Below are 19764 nucleotides of genomic sequence, written 5' to 3'. Positions count from 1 at the left end.
GGGTGTGAGGTATGGTTAAAGACTCATTGGACATTTGAGTGCTTTCCTCTAGACCAAAAAATCTATACGCAGAACAAAAAAAGCGAAACACCTGTTCTTTCGTTTTCTAAACAAGCTCATGTGGTATTCGTTCATAGCTGTCAGATTGCAACAAAACAAAACACAAAACACAGGCACCGCTACACGTGACAGTTACAATTTTTCCCACGGCCCGTGAATCTAGCACGACATACTGCTGTCGGTTAGGAGGGGGCGCTAGTCACAGCAGTAGCAGTAGGTCTCCGGTGTTTGAATGGGTGTGTTTTGGGCCTCCGGTAAACTCTGCCTTGCGAGGCTATGATATAACACATAATATTTAACTAATATGCGAGTTTTTGGTTCCTACGAACCTTGAATCACTCCCCTTATCCTAGTTTCCCCCGAGCTTCACGACGAAGGTACGTCTCTTCGAACTCAACGTGATGGTAGTCAGCAGTGTTTAGCTAGCTAGCGGCTAGCACCTTTAGTTACTACACGCGTAGCTGCTCTAAATTGGTGTGAGTTTAAAAGAAATATCCCATTTTAAACAAATTGAACAGTGTGTGGGGTAGTTTTACCTAATAATTTATTTCACAATGGATCTCAATTTCTACTCTGAGCTCTCGGATGGTTGTGCTCAAAATGTTGACTCAGAGTTTTTGGACTCCCAAGCATATGGTGGATACTCCCAAGGAAATAAGGTAACTTACCGACACCGGTGTTTATATGAAAGGTCTCTTAGACTAACGGTATCGAACCGGCAGTTTAGAGCTAACTATCTGTGGGGTTTTTTTTTGGCTTGTTTGTTTTTTAAGTTTTCGGAAGGCAGTGACAGTTATCTCACCATCAGTGGAGCAGGACACCCCTTTTTGTCTTCAGAGGTGAGTGGGTTGCATGAAACTGCATGATGGTACAGTGTCACACGTTTTGGTTATACCGAACCTTCATCAGTCCATTAGTTACTAACTCGCTACCTCTTCTCCTGCACATACAGCAGACATTTCATACTCCTAGTCTGGGGGATGAAGTTTTCGAGATCCCTCCGATTTCCCTTGATCCAGATCCATCGCTGGGTATCAGTGATGCGGTGGCCCACTTTGAGCTGTCAGATGGGTCAGAGGGAACCGGGGGACCTGCGGGCTCCCGTAGCCTTGTTAGCAACCTTGTGGTAGAAGCCAATGACCCTTCCTTTGCTTCCACCTTTGTAAACTCTGGCTCTCAAGGCCTGGAGCAGCAGAGCCTCGGGGGAATGGGCCAGTCAGGAGGAGGAGCCCTGATGAGCTCTTCAGCCCTGGTAAGTACCTCACCTGTGGACTCGCACACACGATACTGTTTGTTGAGTGCTGTAAAGGTTTATTTACAGTTTGTATTTTGTGTCTCCACAGGAACTGGGCAACTCTGGTGGTTCTCATTTCAGCAGTTCTTCCCCCATGACCATTGATGTTCAGCTCTGTGACATTGGTCATAGTCTTTTGGGAAGTGGTCACCTTACTACTATTAACCAGTCTGAGCTTTCACTGGGCCTGGGAGGTGAAAACATTGGCCACCCTTCAGAGGCGCCCAAGCAGCCTCTGTCAGCAACACCATCCCCAGCAGGTTCCTTACAGGACGAGGACATGGATGACTTCAAGGTAATAAGAAACACCTGGATCATTTTTCAACGTGTTATTGGAACTGTAGTTTAGATTACAAACTATTTGCATATTAGTTATAATCCAACTTTTACAGTGAAGTAAACATATAAAATTTTGTGTTTATCTTAACACAAAATCAAACAAGGTAACTTGAGTAAACACTGCGTCCAGTTTAAAAGAACAAAAAGTGTCCCATTAATAAGTCCTAATAAACAAAAAAATGTTGAGATAATTGGTTGCAGCTAGAATAAAAACACCCAGGCCTGCCTAGCACTTAATCTGTTTCCAGAAGCAGATGTTGCTAGTAGCACTCCGGGATAAGAAGGTGGTGCAAAATATGATCTTGGCCTGTTGGTAACATAAACAATTATAATCAGTACTGCTCCAGGACCATTCTTGGAATGAACCGATCATCTTTTAATGATGCTATGGCTTCACAACTTTGCAAGAAAGACCGTACGTAAGAGAAGTTCATCTGCCAGAGAGGCTTGTTATATCCTCCTGAGAACCAGCCCAATCATTTATCTCCTCGGTTTTTTGGTCTATATCTTTTGACTTATTTCAGCCCCCATTTAAGTCCTGATAGAGGACATCCTGGGCTTGCCATTGGTATCTCATATGTTTGGGGGGCCTCTTTCAGCACCAAAGAGGAAGGAAATCACAAAAAAAAAAGTTCAATGGGAATATTCTTTTTTCCTTGGTTCTCAGGAGGATGTTGTGGAAAGTTGTGTTTTAATGGAAATCAAATCTTCTTAAACGTGACTAATATATTTTTTTTCTAATTTACTTTTAACCTGAATAAACTCCATCTGATTTTCTTTAAGATTGAAAATAATAGGTAATGCTAAATTAATTCTTTATATACTGGTTTCACACAGGAACAATACCTACAGTTAGTTTCTGACCTGAGAAGAGCAGCTCAGGCTGACAGACTCTCCAATGTGGCTTCAATAATGCGATCATGCAAAGAAGAGTAACAATGTCAGACTGATCTGTAGTTATTGAAAGCATTTGATTGCTGTTGTTGATGCTTAATGTGCCACGTTTTGCTCATAAGTTTGGGGGCTGGCAATTACTCCTTAGCTTCAGTGATGTACTTGTATGTATGTTTTTCTTGACATACATTTATCGCTTAATTTCTTTGAACATCTGACACAGTACATATAGTAAGAGTTACATGAAGAAAATAGAAGAAGGTGGAAAACTTTACCTGCACTGTGAATAACAGTCACTGCTGTGTTGGAGATGATGAAGCTAATGCCTGCTCTCCCATCTCTCCAACTGAATCTCTCCCTTCTCAGAAGAGTGTTCTGGTGGACTCTCCATTGTCTCTCTCCTCTTCCTCTGGTCTCCCCAACATTTCGTCTCACCTGGCTCTTCCATCATCCATTTCTCCTGCTACAGCCCGGAGGGGTGGGGGTAAACCTGCCACATTAGCATCAGCGAATGTGGTTGCTGGAGCGAAAAAAGGAAGGAAGAAGAAAGACCCTAATGAGCCCCAAAAGCCGGTTTCAGCATACGCACTCTTCTTCAGAGACACCCAGGCAGCGATTAAAGGCCAGAACCCCAATGCTTCTTTCGGGGAGGTGTCGAAGATCGTGGCCTCCATGTGGGACAGCCTGGCTGAGGAACAGAAACAGGTGTGTGCGTATAGTTATGCCTTCACTGACAAACAAAGAAGGAATATGTAGAATCCCCCTTTTAAAATGATTCATTTTTAGCATGTCAGCATTTATTATAATAATTTAGAAAAAACTGCATCAATATAACACAAGCAAACTTCTTTTTCTTTCTTATAAGGTGTACAAGAGAAAGACAGAAGCAGCCAAAAAAGAGTATTTGAAAGCACTCGCAGCTTACAGAGCCAACCAGCTCTCACAGGTAACGTCATGTTGTCTCTGAAAGAAAACCAGTCCATCGCTGTGCTTCTTGGGACTTACTTTTCTCGTGTATTTAATATGGCCTCATTCTAGCCTGTTACCGAGGAGATGGAAACTGCCCCCTCGCCACCTCCACCTGTGGTTAACTCGACTCCTGCTGCCCTTCCCTCTGCCGGTCACCAGGGAACCCGTGTGGCAAACAGCACCATGGAAGAGAACACCATTACTAACATCTGTGCCTCCAACATCATCCTGGACGTCCCAGAGGTGACCACACGTTCCCGCACGGGGGCAAACAAAGTTTCTGCTCCAGCAGCTTCACTCGCTCCGACCCAGACCATCACCAAGATCATAATCCCCAAGCACATACTGCAGGGAGGCGGGCAGGTGGTGACCGTGTTGCCTGGAGGGGTCCGTGCCTTGCAGCCTACCCTCGTGGTATCAAACGCCTCGCGTCAGCCGCCTCCATTGCTGCAGATGCAGAATGCCCCGCCTCCACCTCGGCTCCAGCAGATGGCACCAGCGCCCCCACCTTTACAGGCCAAACCCCGCGAGGGAACACCAGGCCACCCTGTGTCCGTCACAGCTACACCGCCTCCTCCACTCCAGATAAAAATCGTTCCTGCCCCCATTCAGGGCAAACAGGCGCTGCCAATTATTGTCCCTAGCACAGCAGCCTCATCATCTACTGAAACCACATCTGCCCAGGCTCCACCTGTCGTGTCATTGCTGCAAGAGGACGATTCTGCTGAGACGTCAGGCCACGCAGACGACGATGACGACGACGATGTTACAGAAGTGCTGCCTTCAGAAGAGGTAAAGCTAGTTCTTTTTAAGGTTCAGTAAACTTGGGGTTTATCCTCTTTTACAGGTGTTAGCACATCTGACTAATTGTGTTGATTTAATCAACAGATATGTTTCAGTTTTTTAAGGGTATAATATCCCTTCAGTGAGTATAGTTCATTCCAATGAAGAACAAATACTGTAATTAATGTTTTAATATCAAATATTCTAACAATCATTTATTCTGCCTATTGTTTTGCCTACAAGTTTCAGCAGACAGCAGAGATTTCATCATAGGTTTTTGCATTTTTTTACTCTGATTAAATATCTATCTAAATATCATTATTATTATTATTATTATTATTATTACAAATTGATGGAAATACCCGACAAAATGCAGGGAATTCCAAAAATAATTAAAACTCTGCAGAGTGTTTCACACAGAAATTGAGTTGGACATATTTTTAAATGAATGAATCAACAACTGTTTGCTGATTTTCACCTCCTCTGTAGTACACCATACACAACTTGGGGAAAGTACAAATTCCTGTTTGATTTATCAGTCTATGCAGATTACTCATCGCTTGAGTAATTTCATAAAATTTGTCGGGGGTGTGTCTACATCAAATGTATGAAGCAAGAAAAAATGATAACTCTAAATATGTCTTATATTTTATATTTCTTAAAGTAGCCACCGTTTGCTTTGTTGACAAACCCTCGGCCTTCTCTCAATGAGTTTCAAGATGTAGTCATCTGAGATGGTTTTCACCTCACAGGTGATCCTTATCAGGGTTCATTTGTGGAGTTTCTTGCCTTCTTAATGGGGTTGGGACCATCAGTTGTGTTGTGCAGAAGTCAGTTTAGTACACAGCTGACAGCACTATTTGACAACTGTTAGAATTCATATTATGGCAAGAAACAACCAGCTAAGTAAAGAGAAACGACAGTACACCATTACTTTTAGAACTGAAGGTCAGTCAGTCTGGAAAATTGCTAAAACTATGAATGGGTCTCCAAGTTCAGGCACAAAAACCATCAAGCGCTATGACGAAACTGGCTCACATGAGGACCGTCCCAGGAAAGGAATAGCAAGAGTCACCTCTGCTGCTGAGGATAAATTCATCCGAGTCACCAGCCAGTGAAGTTAACATCACCTCAGATTAGAGCCCAGATAAATGCACACAGAGCTCCAGTAGCAGACACATCTCTACATCAACTGTTCAGAGGAGACTGCGCAAATCAGGCCTTTATGATCAGACAGCTGCTAAGAAACCACTATTAAGGAAAAGCAAAAGCAGACAAGATTTGTTTGGGCCAAGAAACACAAGGGATGGGCATTTGACCAGTGGAAATCTGTGCTTTGGTCTGATGAGTCCAAATCTGAGATCATTGGTTCTGCCCACGATACAGAAAAGGTGAATGGATGGTCTCCAAGCTTCATGGTTTCCACCGTGAAGCATGGAGGAGGAGGTGTGATGGTGTGGGGGTGCTTTGCTGGCGACTTTGTTGGGGATTTATTCAAAACTAGACCAGCATGGCTACCACAGCATCCTATGTGTTCATTCATAGTTTTTGAGGCCTTCAGAGAGAAACTACAATGTAAATAGTCATGAAAAGAAAGAAAAACCATTAAATGAGAACATGTGTCCAAACTTTTCACTGGTAGTGTTTATCAGCGAGTTTGCTGACTTTGACACAAGAGTTTTCTTAATAAAACTAACAAAATTAAAGATATATTCTCACTTCTGATTTTAACATATTGTAACATGGAGAAAAAACAGCTGCGACAAACCTAGACTTGTGTAAAATCTGCTGATTTTAATCCTTTTCTTCAGGAGATGGAGGTGAGTGCGTCGCGGGACACCGCTGCAGTGAAGACTGTGTGCGTAAGGGCAGGCTGCAACAACCCAGCAGTAGAGAGTGAAGACTGGGACAAAGAATACTGCAGTAATGAATGTGTGGCCACTCACTGCAGGTGTGTAGAGGTGAAAGCTGAAGTTGTTTTGTTTTCAGCAACATGTAGAGAAACTTTCTTTTACATGATATTTTCTGTCTTTCAGAGATGTATTTAAGGCGTGGTGCTCCATAAAGAATCAGAACATGGGAACAGTGAAGTAACACAGCTGCTGCTGTCCATCACATCAACAGACTGATTATAGACAACAGATAGCTGTAGGGTGGATGCAGAACTGATGCATTAGAGAAATACATTTCACGATTCGTATACGAAACATAGGTCTGACAGTTGTTTTTCAGGACAGCTGGTATTGCTGTAATGGAACAGCCCAGTAGTGTTAACCTTGTTACTAAAGGCATGTATGCAGTGTAGATAAATGTGTGATATGAGTACGTGTGCCATTTTTAGTGAGGCACCAAGGGGCCTTACGGCAGCTAGTGTGAGATACGGTCAAGACAATAATATTCTCTCTCTTAGTTTCTAGTTGTTTATTACAAGTTGTTGACGATCAAAAGAGGACAAAAACAACTCGTTCGGTGCTCACTGATTTTCTACATCAAGGTTTGAAATCAATGGTTTGGCATTTTTAAGTGTTAATTCCTTTTGTATGAAGAGAGAGAAACTGTAACTGAATGGGATCTTGTTTTGTTAGCAGAAAACGTTTGTATCACTGTAATAACCTGTTTTGTACGGAGGCCTGCCAGACTGATTGTTGCCTTTTTTTTTCCTTCAAAAATAATCAGACAGTTGTTCAAGAATGCTCAACCTCCATGTTTTGTTAATAAATGAGACAAATCGCTCAAACTTCTGTTTCTGTCCATATTTTCCCCCAATGCCAGCTTTCAAAGGCTTTTTAACTCTCCTGCTTGTAAATTACACACCATGGCTGCAGGGCAGGAGGAAAAGAGGAAGACCTCAGTGGAGCTTCATGGATGTGGTGTGGCAGGTAAGGATGCTAGGGAAAGGATGAGATAGAGGCAGGTGATCTGCTGTGGCGACCCCTAAAGGGAGCAGGCAAAAATACACGGCTGACTTAGACACACATGCAGTTTTTGGTGCTGTTGCCCTAACTTGACTGTTCTAGCTTGTGTTGGCAAATCTTTAGTGAATTTATTGACTTTTCACTCTGATCTAATTGTGCCAAGACAAAACTACACTTTGGCTTTCACAGTTATCCTGTCATGGCTTTTATTCAGAAAAGGTTACAGATTCAGGTTTTGGGCTAATTATTTTCTCAACAAAAGCTGCAAAACTCTTCATCGTGCATGTTCAGTCACGTCAAATGTGTCAGCTCACATTTGACGTGAAGAGAAGGAAGGCTGAGATCGAGACTTATGGATTTCTTGCAGTTGTCTAAGAAGTCATCTTTTCTGGTTCCCCTATATTTCTCAGATATGGATCAAACTGCATTTTACAAGTAATCAGTTCAAAGGTTTTAAATCATATTCTTGCAGCTATTTTTGCTTTAGTGTATTTTTAAATATAGCGATAATCCAGTACTTAAATAAAACTGACGGGGTTAAGGTGCATATTTGTTGCAAAAGTGGCATGATGAATTGTCAGTTGTTAAAATTCTTACAATTTGTATATCTGGAAGCTATTCAAGACTTGTAACAAGATTTATATTAAAAATAAGTATCTACAACCAGAAAATCAAATATTTAACACACTTTGCACGTCATATAAAGCTTCACAATATAAAAATAAATTCCTGAGGTGTGATTTGGCTTTGAGGCTTTGAGGCATCTTCTCTTTGGTTCAGGCCACTGAACTGGAGGCAGTGTGCACACAGTGTTGTCTGAATGTTGGGACAGTGTGCGGTATTATTCAGGAAGCTTTGACAATGGACACTCGGCTGGGTGGATCCACGTGATGAAGCCCCAAACCCAGACACACTGGCTGACTCAGTTCAGCCTTGAATTCGTACAGCTGTGTGATGCTGAAATCTACAGCACTGAATGAGATGCTGCCCTCCTCAAAATTAACCACCACTGCTATTCGGCTGCTCTGCAAGGCACGAGGTACAGGAGTTTTGGTTTTGTTGTGGCAGGCAAACAGGTTCCCTTTGCCTTTGTGCACAAGACTCCAGGACTCTGTGTTGTTTCCGAAGGCGCTGGTTTTCTTGCACTTTCGTTGGATGCTCTTGTAGGATACAGCAATGTCCCAGTGCCCCTCAGCCTCCACCTCCCAGACATGGACACCAGAGGAGAAGCACTGGGAGGAGAGGACCTGCGGGGCTTCATCGAAACGGCTGTTACTGTTGGGATAATCCAGCTTTGCGTTCACTCTCTCAGCTGTTTTGAGATCAGCAGAGACTCCAAGGACGTGATTGACAGTGTTGAGGTCCAACATGAGAGCTCCTGACAAACAGACGCACGACTATAAGTACATTTACATACAGCGTTTTGTTGCTACACCAATTTTAGAATAATAATAATAATAATACATTTTATTTAGAAGTGCCTTTCAAAACACTCAAGGACACTTTACAGAACAAATAAGACAAAATCAAAGTCTATTACGACTTTAAAGCAATTACCTTAGCTTTGTAGCTAAAGCTAGCTAACCATTAGGAGGTCACCAAATGACCTACCTGCGCTTTTCCTAATTCTCAATCTTGTTTTCCGTTCAATAAATGTTGCAGTCTTACTTTCAATCACTCAATCCCAATATTCTTGTTTCTCCTAATTCTGCCACACTCACGGTTGTCTCAGCACAAGCAATACAGTGCAAATGTAAAAGTGAGGTCAGAGGTCAAATGTGACAGTTGTTGTGATTTTGCACCATATAAGTGGAACTGAATTGAATGACTTTAAATCATTATATGGTACTTTATATATCTTGAGAATACACACCACATTTTACACAGTTTCTAAGTTATAACACGTTTTGTTAGTTTTCATCCAATAAATCAGTTGACCCTGAAAACCTTGATGGATGTAAGCCAAACAAATTGTACACCCCTGCAAAGCTTTACCAGAATTCATTCAAAACTTTTTAAGCTATCAAGTTTAACAGACAGAATCACACACACGCAAATGCTACCAAAAAAAATAACCTCGTGCCAGTCCTACCTTGATCTTCTGTTTCTTTAGGTCTGTAGCTTTTCATGGGATGATAAACCAAACTTTCTATGGAGGGATACATAAATGTTATTCAGACTTCTGAGTGGAACAGAATTAGAGTTTAGTAATTATAGTTTACAAAAAAGCAGATAAAAGCCCTGCATTACCACACAGACATGAACGTTTTGACTTTAAGAAATACGGTATTCACTATCTTGCCAGGAGATGGATATGAAAGCTGCTGTGTGTCTGTATGATACATAAAAAAGGCTCAGAAGAAAGTTAGCCTGGCTTAGTATAAAGACTGGAAGCAGGGGTAGCGTCTAGATCAGCGGTCCCCAACCCCCGGGCCTCGGACCGGTACCGGTCCGTGAGTCGTTTGGTACCGGTCGCCAGAGTTGAGGCTCGGGTGTGAAATGTATAGTTTTCAGGGTTTTTATCGGTTTTCAGCGTTATTTTGTTATCGTTTTTATCGTTAACTCGGTTTTCCTGGGTCCTTTCACGTGTGTTATGAATAAATCTTCTTTTTTTCAGTACCGGTACTAGTTTTATTTTGTTGTATTTATCCGAGACACTTTAAAGGCCAGTCCGTGAAAATATTGTCGGGCATAAACCGGTCCGTGGCGCAAAAAAGGTTGGGGACCGCTGGTCTAGATTAGCACCCAGCAAACAATGCAGGGCTGACAAAGAAAGATTTGCACTGCATATCTCCATCAGTGAAATGGACACTTGAACCCTTCTTACCTGCGATGGTTGAATAGATGTCATGCACGCGGTTCTGTTGCTCGTCCAGCGCTTCTGTTAGCGTCTGGTTCTCCACAGAGAAGTTGTAGGCTGGTTGAAAGAAAGAAAAGGCAGACTTGAGTGAGTTTACACATAGACACAAAAGAAAGACAAGAACAAGGGGCTCGGGGTTCTATTACCGTAATAGAGAACTATGAACCAGAGAAAGAGCAGGACTATGGTGACGCCGTTGATGGAGCTAGCGGGGTTCATTTTCTGTTTCTGGGTTCAAAGAAAAGGACATTAGCCACAGGAACAAACTGTAAACACCTTGAAATGAGATATTAAGATGTCAGGAAACAGGACTCACGTTATGATGAATGTCTTCTTGCAGTTTTCTTACAGTGTTGCTGGATTCTGTGATTTGATCCATGAGCGTTTTAAAGTGCTGGTCCATGTATTCCTGTTAAATGCACACACAATATTACCTTAAATTGCCTTAACATCTATAAATAGCAATCAGTCTTAGGCTGTGATTCAGATTTTCATTTTCTTTTACTCACATATTAAACAGATATATTTGCAGATATGAAGTTGTTAGTCTCATACATTCATTTTAGCAGTACAGCTGTCTGGCTGGAAATGATCCTACCCTTAACCCTAGACTGGTTGCCCGTGACCAGGTGGATTTTAAGAGGTCAATGAATGAATCAAGATAACCTGATTGTGCAATATTGAGTCCAAGATGGTTGTTAAACTCACGGTAAGTTGTCTCCGTAGGACAGTGGAGGTCTCAGTGGCCACGTTAACCTGCTTGCCCTCCAGTGTGCAAATGCTGCAGATGTAGCGTCTGGATGACTTGCAGTAGTACCTCAGCACCTCATCCTCATGCTGTGGGCACCTCCTCTCTGCGAGGTCGCTCAGCGGTCCCACCAGAGGGTGCCCAGTGAACACTGGCAGCTTCTGGTGGTCCTTGACGTGCTCTTTGCACAGCGACACCTCACACTTCGTACATGTCTTGACAGCCAAGATGTTTTTCTCGGGGCAGTAGTCGCAGTACACACATTTTGTCTGCTTTTCCTGGGGAGAAAATGTCAGATATTGACATGAAGAATGATGTATTGCAGTCGCGCAGAGTTGTTTACACTTTTTAAGACTGCCAAACAGATTTGAGATTTTAAAAAGTGCATCTAGTGGGCACCCTGGTCCTCCTGCTCAGCCTGAAGTCCTCTGCGATGCTGGCCAGCGCGTAGCTCTTCTGCACAGTAACAACCTGACCAAAATGCGCCCTGCAGTCTGGGCACTTGAATGGGACGTCTGAGGAGTGATCCATCAGGCCTTCCAGGCACGTCATACACATGCTGTGTCCACAGGGCAGCTGCCGAGGATCCTTGAATATGTCCTGGCACACTGGACACATGAGCATCTCCTCCATCCGGTTTTCCTCTGCATCTTCCATCTCTGAAAATAAAGAATAAGAGTGACAGCGAGCGTGGAAAGAGCAAGAAGGAAGGCGTGACATGCAAACTTTTTCCAGCGTCACACTGCTGTGGGTCTAAACACTTCCTGTTGAGTTTGTTTTGAATAAACCATCAACATCAGCATGAAGGCACTCGAAGATTTAATCCCTACCTCATTATCCAAAAGGTGTCGGAGGCTTGTCGGTATTATTCGTTTTCTGTCTTCGCTACATACATTGCTAAAAGTGAAAGCACCTCGGTGTTATGTTTCATACTTCCTGGTGGGCGTGGCTTACGTGGACTATTCGTTACGTGTTTCCGGTTGCGTCAACGTAGCCTTATTTTTTTTTTTAAATAGAATAGAATTGAATAGAATAATCCTTTAATTGTCCCACAAGGGGAAATTTGGTTGTAACAGCAGCCAAAAAGACACATATACAAACAAACAGTACACAGGACACGGAACAGAAACATACACAATTTTTCTTACATATTTACATTAAGGACAATGGTTACTATATACAGAGAGTACTGTACAGTTATTAAATTAAATAAAAATAACTACAGATAAGAAGCAAACCAGGTTGTAGTGCGAATCGGTTAATTAACTTATTGCAGTTACAGCGCAGATGTAAACATCTATGTTTGTTGGGAGCAGTTCTGATTGTACAGTCTGACAGCTGCGGGGAGGAAGGACCTGCGGAAACGCTCCTTCATGCATCAAGGATGCAGCAGTCTGTCACTGAAGGAGCTCTGCAGTTCAGCAACATTTACATGCATGGGGTGGGAGACTCTGTCTGTCAGATGTTATTTTGGCCAGAGTCCTTCTGTCTCCCACCACCTGCACTGGGTCCAGGGTGCATCCCAGAACAGAGCTGGCCTTCCTGATGAGTTTATCCAACCTCTTCCTCTCAGCTGCCGATAAACCGCTGCTCCAATATACAGCACTGTAAAAAATGACAGATGCCACAGAGTCATAGAAGGTCTTTAAAAGCGCTCCCTGGACTCCAAATGACCTCAGTCGCCTCAATTCAATTCAATTCAATTCAATTTTATTTATATAGCGCCAAATCACAACAAAAGTCGCCTCAAGGCGCTTCATAGATACAGAGAAAAACCCAACAATCATATGACCCCCTATGAGTAAGCACTTTGGCGACAGTGGGAAGGAAAAACTCCCTTTTAACAGGAAGAAACCTCCGGCAGAACCAGGCTCAGGGAGGGGCGGCCATCTGCTGCGACCGGTTGGGGTGAGAGAAGGAAGATAGGATAAAAGACATACTGTGGAAGAGAGACAGAGATTAATAACAGATATGATTCAATACAACAGGTAGAGTCTGCTCTGGCCCTTCCTGTAAAGAGCATCAGTGTTGTGGCTCCAGTCCAGAATACCAAAATACCGAGTCTCACTCTGTTAATGTCGTTGCTAGATTTTAAACTGTCAGTCAAAGATTTCCAGGTGTGCGTACTTATCCTTAACTTACCATTGTGTTTTTACACTTTTCAAATAATTAACCCAGTCAAACTAAAAGCGTCAGTCAGTTGTGCTGACTCAGTTAATTACCGACATGTCCATGAGCTCAGTTACACTTAGTGGGAAGAAAAAAAGCACGAACAAGAAAATAAAGAAAATGGTACATTTTACTAACTAAACCCGCTGAATGAACTGAAATAGTGGTCATAGGTAATTTCACGTTACCTCTAACTGATTAATAAAAGGGAGTATATATTAAGATTAAACCGTGCACACTGAAGGACAGGGTCCTGGTGCTTTCTTTGAAAGATATGTCCTTGCTCCACTTTGTTCTACTCGTCCGGTTTTCATGTCAGCGCTTCTCCTCCGCTGTCAGGAAAACTCTGTAGAGAACATGCCGGTTAAACACGCAGATAACCTCTCCGAGTAATAACCCTGTGACCTAAAAGTGTCTCATAACTGGGATAAGATGCGGTGGAAAAAGAAATTTCACACTTCCTAATTTTTTTATTTTATTTTTTTTTCCTGAGAAGCAAACTCAGTGACAATAAGTCTGGAAAGGGTTGCAAAGCTGTTTCTAATGATTTGGGACTCCAGTGAATCAGGGCGAGAGACATTATCCACAAATGGAGAAAACTTGGAACAGTGGTGGCCTTCCAAAATTACTCCAAAAACACATCAATGACTTTTCCAGGTGGTCACAAAAAACACAAAAAGAACTGCAAACCTCACTTTCATTGAGCTCCATTCTATTCTATTTATGTACTGCCAAATCACAGGTCACCTTAAGGCACTTTATATTGTAAGGCAAAGACCCTCAGATAATAGAGACCTCAACAATAAAAAAAAAAAACCCTACGAGCAAGCACTTGGCAACAGTGGGAAAGAAAAACTCAAATTTAACAGGAAGAAACCTCCAGCAGATCCAGGCTCAGGGAGGGGCAACCATGTGTCATGACTGATTGTGGGTGATGAAAGAATTACAGTGTCAGTGCAGGTCAGTGTTCACGATGCATTAATAAGAAACAGACTCGGCAAAAATGGCATCCATTGGAGAGCTCCAAGGAGAAAACCGCTGCTGACTAAAAAGAACACAAAGGATCGTCTTACATCTGTCAACAGCAAAATATTCTGTGGACTGACAAGAGTTTTCGGAAGGTTTAAGTCGCTTTACATCCAGCATAAAACCAGCACAGGACATCATAAAGATAACATCATACCAAACATGGTGGTGGTAGTGTGACGGTCTGGGGCTGCTTTGCTGTAATTAATGGAACAATGAATTCTGCTCTCTACCAGGAAAATACATCAGCAAGTCCACCTCTGAATGACCCAAATATTAAAAAGCATCAGTTTGCGATGTTTTGACCTTAAACAGTCTGTTCATACTCAAAACTCCTCCAATGTGGCTGAATTCAATTAATTATACAAACAAGAGTTCCTCCACTGCCATCTAAAAACCTCATTGCCTGCTGTCACCAAGGCTTGATTGCAGTTCTTGCTGCCAAGAGTGGAACAACTAGTTATTAGGTTTATGGGGCAATTAGTTTTTCATAAAGTGGGTTTAAATAGCTGTCTTTCCCAATAATAAATGAAATCAGCATTAAAATCAGCATTTTGTATTTACATTGGTTTGAATGCTTTGATCTTCACACACAAAATAAACTTATTTTTAATTTTTTTTTATTGATCCAAGAGACAAATGTTCATCAGAAAAAGTTATTAAAAACACTCAAAACAAGTGTTTTAACATGTAGTTTAAAAAAACCTCGTCTCTTAAATGAAGACGAGAGCATATTTGTTACGTTTTAACTTATAAAGTCACCATGAAACATACAGGTCATGGAGAGCAAGACATCTACGGACGGCGAATAATCGTAACGTGCTACAAAGTCAAAGAGTCAGTAATAAGTGAGATAAGTGTTAATTAAAACAAAAACAAAGACTTGAAAAACAAATCTATAAAAAGGTAAGAGTGTATAAAAGCACATCATTTAACATGAAATGTTGAGAGGTGGAGAACCGTAGGCTTTCCAATACAGACAACCACCAGATATCTCAGGTCTACCCATTAATGCTGTGTTTCAAGACATTTATAACATCTCCAAGGAGCACCAGAGCATTTGTAAGCTGGTTAACTGTGCAGTGGTGGGTGGGTTTCCCTGCAATTTGATCGTGCGTTTCTCAGGAGGTTTAATGCCAAAACATGTGTAGTAATGTGTAGTAGTACTCTCGCAGTCTTACAGCCCCATTAATAACCCACAATCACAAAAAGTAAAACTATGGCATGAACTAAACACACAAATTACAGCAGAAAAACAACAACAACGAATTAGTAGTACAACCCCCCCCCCCCCCCCCCAAAAAAAAAGTCAGTTATTCAGGTCACTGGTCGTCATAGGAGGTAAGACAGACGAAAAAAAGAAGGCAGCTGGACTTCTTTAAGTTTGGAAAGATGCTTTGGTTTCAAAAACAAGAAGGTGGAGAGCCTCAGGCTCATAGTGGGGTTATTGGCCCTGGGAGGTGGTTTCACCCTTAATGTCCCACGTCAGCAACAACCCCCACTATGGTTTCAATCTTCTTGGATGAGAAACGTCTTTCCAAACCTAAAGAAGTCCAGCTGCCTTCTTTTCTCAAGCTCCTAAGATCCAATTACAACCCCAGTTATTTTAGGACAACTCCAAATAAACAATCAACATAAGCAATCTTATGACTTTCACGTCTCTTCTTTAAGTTTCTCGGGACAGCTTCTGTTTATAGTGTCTTCAGTGTGAGGTAGACATCCGTGCGGCTGCTCACAGCTGTTCCTACAGCTTTAAGCCGGCGATCGTTCTGAATGAAGGAACGAAGAGCTCACAGTGGTTCGCTTTGTGCTTCTCTAGATTCCTCATGATCCTGAACGTCTTGCCGCACGTGGCACATCTGAAAGGCTTCTCTCCGGAGTGAAACCTCAAGTGCGCTTTTAGGTTGTCTCGCAGCCGAAAGCTTTTACCGCACTGCGTGCAGGTGTGCGGCCTCTCCCCCGTGTGGAACCTCGAGTGGCGTCGAAGACTCTTTCGCAGGGCAAACGTTTTAGAGCACACAGAACACGGGTACGGCTTTTCTCCGGTGTGGAAGCGCTTGTGCCGCCGGAGGATCTTCCTCCGGCTGAATGTTTTTCCGCAGATGCTGCAAGAGTATCCATCTCGGGAGCGACTGATGACCGTTTGGAGGCGCCAAATGTCATTTGCGCATCTGGTGAAGCAGCACAGGCGATGGCCAGTGTGAAGACCTTGATGGCGGCGGAGATCTTTTGGCACAGGCCAACCGTTTTTGAGGGCAACGCTGTGAGCTTTGGCAGCATCGCCCTGAATCTCTGATTCAGGCAACGTGAGAACATTTACCAGCTGCACTGCGCAGGGACGCAGCAGCTTTGGATCTGGAGATGTGAGTTTCAGTTTCATCTGGAGATGGTTCTTTGCTTCCTTCTGAGCGTGGACCCACTCCCACACTCCAGTGTGTGCAGGAGTCGCAGCGCCATCAGATGGGGATGGACTGTAGGCAGTGCCTTTAGCTGTGCTGACACTGGCCTGCTGAGGCTCGGCTTGAGCAGGCTTCTCCGATTGATCAACTTTGGGTGTTGGAGACTCCAGCCTAAGGATCAGCGGGCAAACAAACTTCACCTTCTCCCCAGAAGCAGAGTTGTTCGTGTCAGGCTGAATTACAAGAGGCTTCTGATCAGCTGACGTCTCTGTGGAGACTGAAACAGATCACATGCATCTTTAATGACACTGAACATTTTCACCATCCTTTCATGAAGCTTCCCAAACCCCTTTACACTCTTACAAAAATGGCTCTGCATCTCTCAGTGGATGCTATGCATGCAAAATAATAGAAGAGGAGCCATCAAATAACAGGGGCAGATACGGTATTTAAAACACTGTCATTACATGTGTCCTTTGTATGTTAAATAATCCCCACAACTGAAGAATTTGACATTATTTGAAACCATAAAATGTAAAAATGCTCACAAAATGCAACAGCGTGGCACTGGCACTCAAACTTTGCAGTTTGTGATCTAAGCTCTACCCCGTCCAAATTCTTGGACTACATCAGTGAGTGCACGATGTGCTTCATGGGAATGCAATGATGGAAGCACAACGTTCTGAAATTTAACAAACTTTAACCACGGTAATTATTAAAGACAGGCGACAGAGTGCAGTGAGTGACGAGCGGAGCTAGTGTTCTTGCTAATTCATGTAGCTGTGAAGTGAAATGGTCAAGTATTGCTGCTGTTAGCACGACACGGCAGCAACACAACAAAGTGTTTCCAAGTGTTAGCACAGCACACTCTCATGATACACTGTTGTATTATTGTAGGGTCTACCTTACAATATAAAGCACCTTGAGGCAACTGTTGTTGTTATTTGGCGCTGTATAAATAAAATTCATTCAAACGTTTGTATTGCTACTCTGCGTATAAAAAAAAGCATTCAGCCTAAGCCTACTTGCTCCACCACATTATTAAACTATCGCGTGGTGCTAAAAATCGATATTTGCAAGAATAATGCCGCATTACAACTTGCGTGCGATACACATCCTGCATCATAGAGGAACACATAGGTTTCTCAATGTTGCGGTTTACTGGTCTGAGGGAGCAGAAAGCCACAGCTTTACTGATGACACTTAACATCAGACAGAAATCCAGGTACTTGTCATAGCATTTATCTGGTATGTGTGTATATGTACCTGCAGGCACTGTCCATTGGAAAGTAGCATCACAGCAACTCATGCATGGGTGAGTTGCTATGATGTGTGGAGGAAATATGAAAGTTACAAAAAATAACTTTAATAACTTAATCCTATTGCTTATGATGAATGGATCATTTCCAAACAGAACTGTGCACAGGGTAGATCAGAATACTGCCCATTCTACTTTGCATCAATTATTTATGAATTATTTTACAGCATTTTCGGGTCCTCGCACATTCAGAAGCTAGCCCCATGTCCCTTGCCCCTTTTCAAGATAAAAGAAAACAACAAAAAACAAAACAAATGAGTTATGCAGCCAGATCATTTGTATGCTGACACCTTGTTGGTCCTGGAGCATTCTATTTAATCTGTCTTTTTTTATGTAGTATGCATGGTGTGTATCTAGCATGCATAATGTGTTCATGCTTCCACTGTGTCAGTATAACAAAGTTCTTACCATGCAAATCAACTTCTGTCTGAGCACCACAGTCCGATGGAGACTCTGCTCCAAGGACGCTCAACTCCACCGTATCCACAACCTGACCAAAGAAGGAACAAGACACATTTGCATGCATGCATCATGACAAGTGCAATGCATACCGCACCTGAAGCATCGCAGTAAGAAAAAAAAAAAAAAAAAAAAAAAAAACGGGCAACAGAGAAAAGCAGACCAGGCTTCATAAAGTGCCTGTTCTTCATTCCACAGGTGATTTACAGCCCCTGTAAATTCTTACTGACCGGATCCTTCATGGATGACCACTCGGGGTCAGCAGGCCCATTATCTTCAGCCAAGGGGATTTCTGGCGGAATGAGGCAACCCTCCATCACCACCTCCTTGCACTTCCTCACATAATCGCTATCCGAGACAAAAGTGAGCCCTACGGAGTAGAGGAGGGGGAGGGTTAACGCTTGCAACTACACTTCAGCTTCGTGCAAGATTGCTTTGTGATATGCAAACATGCATCAAACTATTTCTTTATCGACGTCACAGAACTCTGTTGGAATAACTTTCAAACATGTTTTTATTTATTTATTTATTTTTTACTGGAGCTTAAAGCCCCACTCGTGCACCAGGAGCTGCAGCAGAGCTGTGAACACAAACAGGAAGTAACGGCGTTTAAAGCCTCAGAAACACGAACCATGAAGCAACGACGGCTCCTCCGAGCTGTCGCCCACTTGCACTCCGATGCTCCGTTTTGTGTCCCCGCTCGATAAAACATCCGATTTTTCACTTCCCTTCTCGTCCTCACCGCGGCCCAGGTCCACCTCGGATGCTCGGTATCTGCTCTCGAACAGTTTGATCAACTCCACCGAGGCCGCTTTAACCAGCGAGCCTAGCACCGACTCCACCTGCGCCTGGAGGCTCACGGCCACCGTCGACATGCTGCCTGTTCCTGCCGTGCAGAAGTTCACACCGTAAAGGAAGTTAAAATTTAGAAGAAGTATTTATTTACCAACCGTATAGCCACATGGTTTGCACAGGGAAGAGGCGTGTCTACTAGTGGGGGAGGAGTGGCCAAAGGAATCGCCTTCCTCTTCTTTCAGTTTGCTAATTGGCAGCCGGCAAAGACCTTTAAGGTGCATTACCGCCACCTTGTGGATTAGCGTGGTTACTGTCGAAGCCCTACTTCTATAATCTATGTTAGTTTTTCCCAATTGTTTACTCACTACTATGTAGGAATACAAAGTAGGAGTACATTTCCCACATACTTTACAGTATTTTCTGTTTTTTTAAGTGTGTTTTAAAAAAGTAGGAATCGTACTTGCAGTGTAGCAGAATTGGTTCAGGGGATTAGTGCATCAGTTACATGTCGTAGCCATTGTGTTTGAAGTACAAGTACAATAATAGGGCTTTGGAGTTGACGTCACGCCGCAGTATTTTACAGTATTTTACAGTATTTTACAGTATACTGTTTTTATTGCAGAGCTGAAAGCTTACCAACATGAGGTGGTCTCCTGAACAGGAGACTGAAATGATAAACATGGTTTCTAGAAAAAAAAAACCTCATAACAAATATAAAGAAAAATAATAGAAGACA

The 19764-nt window shown here is 42.7% G+C and overlaps 3 protein-coding genes across 5 annotated transcripts; 1 reads left to right on the top strand and 2 right to left on the bottom strand.

The window, feature by feature from the left end:
* The first annotated feature begins 27 nt into the window (after positions 1-27).
* On the top strand, positions 28-6471 carry tox4a (TOX high mobility group box family member 4 a). 2 transcript variants are annotated; one of them, XM_085141921.1, is made up of 9 exons: positions 28-719; positions 834-899; positions 1016-1312; positions 1404-1649; positions 2954-3292; positions 3453-3533; positions 3626-4348; positions 6151-6290; positions 6376-6471. In XM_085141921.1, exons 1-9 carry the CDS (start codon positions 615-617, stop codon positions 6431-6433), a joined length of 2055 nt encoding a protein of 684 aa, XP_084998047.1. In that variant the 5' UTR covers positions 28-614; the 3' UTR covers positions 6434-6471. The 2 variants fall into 2 exon arrangements, with proteins under 2 accessions (XP_084998047.1, XP_084998046.1); XM_085141920.1 differs by having other exon boundaries at positions 33-719; positions 1013-1312.
* Positions 6472-6945: 474 nt separating this feature from the next.
* LOC146498304 (E3 ubiquitin/ISG15 ligase TRIM25-like) lies at positions 6946-11824 on the bottom strand. 2 transcript variants are annotated; one of them, XM_085141902.1, is made up of 8 exons: positions 11693-11824; positions 11262-11521; positions 10823-11140; positions 10431-10523; positions 10261-10342; positions 10082-10171; positions 9347-9403; positions 6946-8632 (listed from the first exon to the last, which is right to left on the bottom strand). In XM_085141902.1, exons 2-8 carry the CDS (start codon positions 11517-11519, stop codon positions 8100-8102), a joined length of 1431 nt encoding a protein of 476 aa, XP_084998028.1. In that variant the 5' UTR covers positions 11520-11521; positions 11693-11824; the 3' UTR covers positions 6946-8099. The 2 variants fall into 2 exon arrangements, with proteins under 2 accessions (XP_084998028.1, XP_084998029.1); XM_085141903.1 differs by having other exon boundaries at positions 11658-11818.
* Positions 11825-12878: 1054 nt separating this feature from the next.
* LOC146498303 (uncharacterized) lies at positions 12879-19254 on the bottom strand. The gene is made up of 4 exons (XM_085141905.1): positions 18865-19254; positions 18464-18603; positions 18183-18264; positions 12879-16733 (listed from the first exon to the last, which is right to left on the bottom strand). Exons 1-4 carry the CDS (start codon positions 19106-19108, stop codon positions 15802-15804), a joined length of 1398 nt encoding a protein of 465 aa, XP_084998031.1. The 5' UTR covers positions 19109-19254; the 3' UTR covers positions 12879-15801.
* Positions 19255-19764: the final 510 nt, after the last annotated feature.

The sequence above is a fragment of the Neolamprologus multifasciatus genome, chromosome 18 (genome assembly GCF_963576455.1).
Source record: "Neolamprologus multifasciatus chromosome 18, fNeoMul1.2, whole genome shotgun sequence".
In the NCBI taxonomy this organism is placed as follows: Eukaryota; Metazoa; Chordata; class Actinopteri; order Cichliformes; family Cichlidae; genus Neolamprologus; species Neolamprologus multifasciatus.
The sequence above is the reverse complement of the archived record's forward strand: the minus strand, read 5'-3'. Positions and strand labels throughout refer to the sequence as shown.

Coding starts and splice junctions, on each gene's coding strand:
- tox4a (XM_085141920.1), top strand. CDS start 615: ATGGATCTCAATTTCTACTCTGAGCTCTCGGATGGTTGTGCTCAAAAT. Junction 1,313..1,403: donor TGATGAGCTCTTCAGCCCTG/GTAAGTACCTCA, acceptor GTGTCTCCACAG/GAACTGGGCAACTCTGGTGG. Junction 6,291..6,375: donor TGTGTGGCCACTCACTGCAG/GTGTGTAGAGGT, acceptor TCTGTCTTTCAG/AGATGTATTTAAGGCGTGGT.
- LOC146498304 (XM_085141902.1), bottom strand. CDS start 11,519: ATGGAAGATGCAGAGGAAAACCGGATGGAGGAGATGCTCATGTGTCCA. Junction 10,524..10,822: donor TCCTACGGAGACAACTTACC/GTGAGTTTAACA, acceptor TGCATTTAACAG/GAATACATGGACCAGCACTT. Junction 10,172..10,260: donor GTTCATAGTTCTCTATTACG/GTAATAGAACCC, acceptor TCTTTCAACCAG/CCTACAACTTCTCTGTGGAG.
- LOC146498303 (XM_085141905.1), bottom strand. CDS start 19,108: ATGTCGACGGTGGCCGTGAGCCTCCAGGCGCAGGTGGAGTCGGTGCTA. Junction 18,604..18,864: donor GGAGCCGTCGTTGCTTCATG/GTTCGTGTTTCT, acceptor TCTACTCCGTAG/GGCTCACTTTTGTCTCGGAT. Junction 18,265..18,463: donor GGTCATCCATGAAGGATCCG/GTCAGTAAGAAT, acceptor TTCTTTGGTCAG/GTTGTGGATACGGTGGAGTT.